This window comes from Sphaeroforma arctica (genome assembly GCF_001186125.1).
Source record: "Sphaeroforma arctica JP610 unplaced genomic scaffold supercont1.685, whole genome shotgun sequence".
NCBI lineage: Eukaryota > Ichthyosporea > Ichthyophonida > Sphaeroforma > Sphaeroforma arctica.
Window position 1 is genome coordinate 30,804 of NW_014039873.1, and position 3,551 is coordinate 34,354.

General features: G+C 42.4%; 2 protein-coding genes across 2 annotated transcripts in view; one reads left to right on the forward strand and one right to left on the reverse strand.

The window, feature by feature from the left end:
- SARC_08041 (hypothetical protein) overlaps positions 1–1,807 on the reverse strand; it is a 4,017-nt gene extending 2,210 nt beyond the window's left edge. The window contains exon 1 of the mRNA XM_014297994.1: positions 377–1,807. Coding sequence (XP_014153469.1) covers positions 377–1,522 — 1,146 coding nt within the window. The 5' untranslated portion in view covers positions 1,523–1,807. The remainder of the gene's footprint in view (positions 1–376) is intronic.
- A 1,037-nt stretch (positions 1,808–2,844) lies between these two features.
- SARC_08042 (hypothetical protein) overlaps positions 2,845–3,551 on the forward strand; it is a gene marked incomplete at its 3' end in the record, with an annotated part of 1,152 nt that continues 445 nt past the window's right edge. Inside the window, exons 1-2 of the mRNA XM_014297995.1 lie at positions 2,845–3,227; positions 3,352–3,519. Of these exons, the coding sequence (XP_014153470.1) occupies positions 2,998–3,227; positions 3,352–3,519 (398 nt within the window). The 5' untranslated portion in view covers positions 2,845–2,997. The remainder of the gene's footprint in view (positions 3,228–3,351; positions 3,520–3,551) is intronic.

Below are 3,551 nucleotides of genomic sequence, written 5' to 3' on the forward strand. Positions count from 1 at the left end.
TGTATTGTTTATTGCGTGTTGGTAGCCTATCGGTAACATACATCGGTACTCCGCTGAATCTAATCAGCATAAACAAGACAGTACTGACATTGCTTGGTTATATGCATATACTCGTGTTCTTTCCTGCTGTATGACTGGGACTACAGTGGCATACTTCGATAAAAACGTGGAATGCGGCACGGACCCTGTGCGGTCGACACATGCAGTGAAACTTCGTAAAAGAACATCCTCGTACACTTCTGATAGACAATAACCTCATTCACTTCTGACATTAAACAACAACCTTATACACTTCTGTTATCAAACAATAACCTCACTCACATCTTATCAACCACTCACTTCTGATATTCGAATGCTAGATAATACACAAACATACCATGGCGTACACAGACTTGTTGCACTTGGCGCATTTGTCCGCCCCCCCGAAACGGGACACCTTCTTTGGTTCCGAACCTTTCTTGACCATGACAGTCTCCTGCTCATTCGCCTGAGCCTCGAACGCCTGTCTGGCCATGACGGCGTCTTGGTCACTCCTGGTGACCCCGGTCTCAACACTGCTCGCACGCTTGACCTCAGTCTCCACAGGGGCAACAACCTCAGCGACCTCTTTTTCAGATGCAGGTGCAGGTGCAGATGTAACCTTTTCTTCGGGCACAGGTGCAGCCTCTACGCTCTCGGGAACAGCCACACTCACCACGATTTCCTCGCAATCGACCACAGCAGGTGCAACCTCAGTAACAGCTACAGCCGGTACAGCATCATCAACCACCGCTTCTTCCTCTTCCACAGCCGCACCTTCAATCTCTACATCACTCGCTGAATGGACAACAGCATCCACCTCATGCACATCAGATACTTCAGATACAATCTCGGTGCTCTCGGCAACATCGTCGACAACTTCAGTGACAGTTACAGCCGGTACAGTATCTTCAACTACAGCATATTCCTCCACTACAGCCTCTGCTACAAGTTCTGCATCATTCGCTGATTCTACAGCTGTATTCACCTCACGCTCATCCGACACTTCAGCTGCCGTTTCTGCAGTCTTGGTAACGTCGTCATCTACACACTCCTTTGCATTCTCAACAACAGCCTCGTCTGCTTTCTCATCAACAACCTCTGTGGAGTCCACAGATGCAGCCACCTCAGGTGCAATAACCGCCTGCACCTCCGCCTCAGAGACAGGTGCAACACTGCCCTCAGATTGTTCCTGAGTTGGTGTATCTACCACTTCTAGTGTGTCGCTCTCCTCCACACCGGTTTCAGATACACAGTCCTCACTCTCCGATACAGACACTGACTCATCGACAGGCTCGCTGGGAGCCATGTCGGCTACAGGTACACCAGCTGTGGCAGCAACAGCATTGTCCTCCACATCAACGGTCTTAGTAGGTGTTGTAGTATCTGTGACTGTGGAAGCGGGCAGGTCATTCTCGCAAGCTTGGGCCATCATTGTGTCTGAAAGAGAGTTGTTAGAGGCGTGGAGTGTGTGCTGATATGGTCTTTCCGGGAAATGTGGCATTCGGAGAACTGGAAACGACAATAGGTGGCAGAGCCAATGTTATATACTGAATGAATATCGCTGGCTTGCTTGCTTTGGATGAATTGTCGAGTTTTATTTAGATTTGACAAATATATTCAGGCAGAGGTATAATTTAAAAATATCACGTTCTCGGAGTATCAAATTTGGACTTCTGTCACTGTATGAATACTGTATAGCTATATGTAATTTCAATTTGGTTAAAAACTGTTCACACCAGGAGAGACCTAATATACACTGTTTTCCCGTATCTATTTATTCTACGGCTTATCTATCCAAACATTTCACATAATGGCACCAAATATTGGTAAATATAAATATAATATTTGGTTAGGGTTTAACCATTTCTCTCGGTATTTACTTTTTATGCTCAACCCGAATTGGATTCCGAGCCCTCAGCTGAATTCTGGACTGGTCCAAAATAGTGCAAACCAAAACAGATCTTCCTCCCTAAGATTCGATTGGTCCAAAAACTAGGACAGATCTCAGAAATGATTTGATTGGTCCGATTGATATTCTTCTTCTGATACAGTGATATGTAAATTGTAAACACTCAGATAAAGCCATTTTTTAAAAAGCCAACTGTAGAGTAACAAGTACTCTCTCTCAGAGGCTACACTCACGTATGACTAATCCAACCGGAGTTCGGTACACATGGAAGCTTTAGTTCACCACTGTATATACAAAAACTACTTTCATATATATAGCCAATTTAATACTTGTTAATAAAATAGTTATTCAGTCCGTTAGTTTACTGGACTTATACGGGTTCTACACCAACAGTCAACAGCGTTAAATATTTACAAGTTAAATACAACTAACAACTTCAGCCAGAGGCCCAGAGGCCAGAGCCCTCTATATATTAGACCATCCAATAAATATACGTTTGCCAATGTGTATATCTCGATGGCCTTAGTTTGTATGACTATCGCAGTGGTGCATATTTTGGAGCCCTGAAGTTTAAAAAACTGGGATATTTTTCTTTAGGATGTCCGATTATTTTCCACATCTTTAAACCTGAATAAATAAGCGTTTACGTTAATGTCAATTTACACCCCTAAAAAATAAAGAGCAGCAGCTCTCTCACATTTCTACATAATAATAATAGAAAATAGACATATATTTTATAGAAATCAATAGCACGAGCTATTTTTATCTTTTTATATATTATTTCATATGCCAAAACAGGATTGAATCCTCGTCATGGCTTTTGTACAAGAGAGAGGACAACTATATTATTACAATGCTACTATTTTTTTTCTTATGCATATCGGCCTTCTTACCTTAGTTTAACTTGGAATAAAGTTCACTGCGTTCACTTCTCAGCCACTTCATATAAAGCACACATCGTGGTACACCCACCATATCCCAACCTAATTCTATTACCAAATCTGTAAGGAGCCCCTTCACGTTTTATAGCCAAATCGCTCAGCACGTCTCACATCATTTTGTCCGCGATGCTTGACTATCTACCCGAAGACATCCTTTTCAAGGTTTTCGATAATCTTGATGGTGCCGATGTGAAGGAACTAGGCAAGACATGCAGAGCGCTGCGTGCTTCTGTCAATGCGAGTATTAACGATGGCTGTGTCTGGCGACGAGCCTGTGAACGCGATGGCATATCTAAGTCGAAGAGTTGGAACGGTAGGCACTGGGGTGAGGCTTATTCATATCGACAGTACTATGTGTAAGTAAAGTTATCTATGTACTGTTATAACTTGAGAAATTATTCTTACGGAAAAAACACTATGTGTTATTCTTTCAATATATGTTTATATTATAATGTTCTGAATCCAAATTGCACTCTCCAGGACTTGTCGCAAAGCGGCAGATGTATGGAATCGAACTGAGTTTCAAAACCTCAAATCGTATAATGAACTGGTCAAGTACCTCTCTACGTCCCTGAAACTCTGTGAAACCAAACGAGTTCAAATTACGGTGCCCAGATGTATCAACGATTGCAAACAAGACAACAAGAGGTAATGGTTACCAAGCATTCTATTTATTAGTA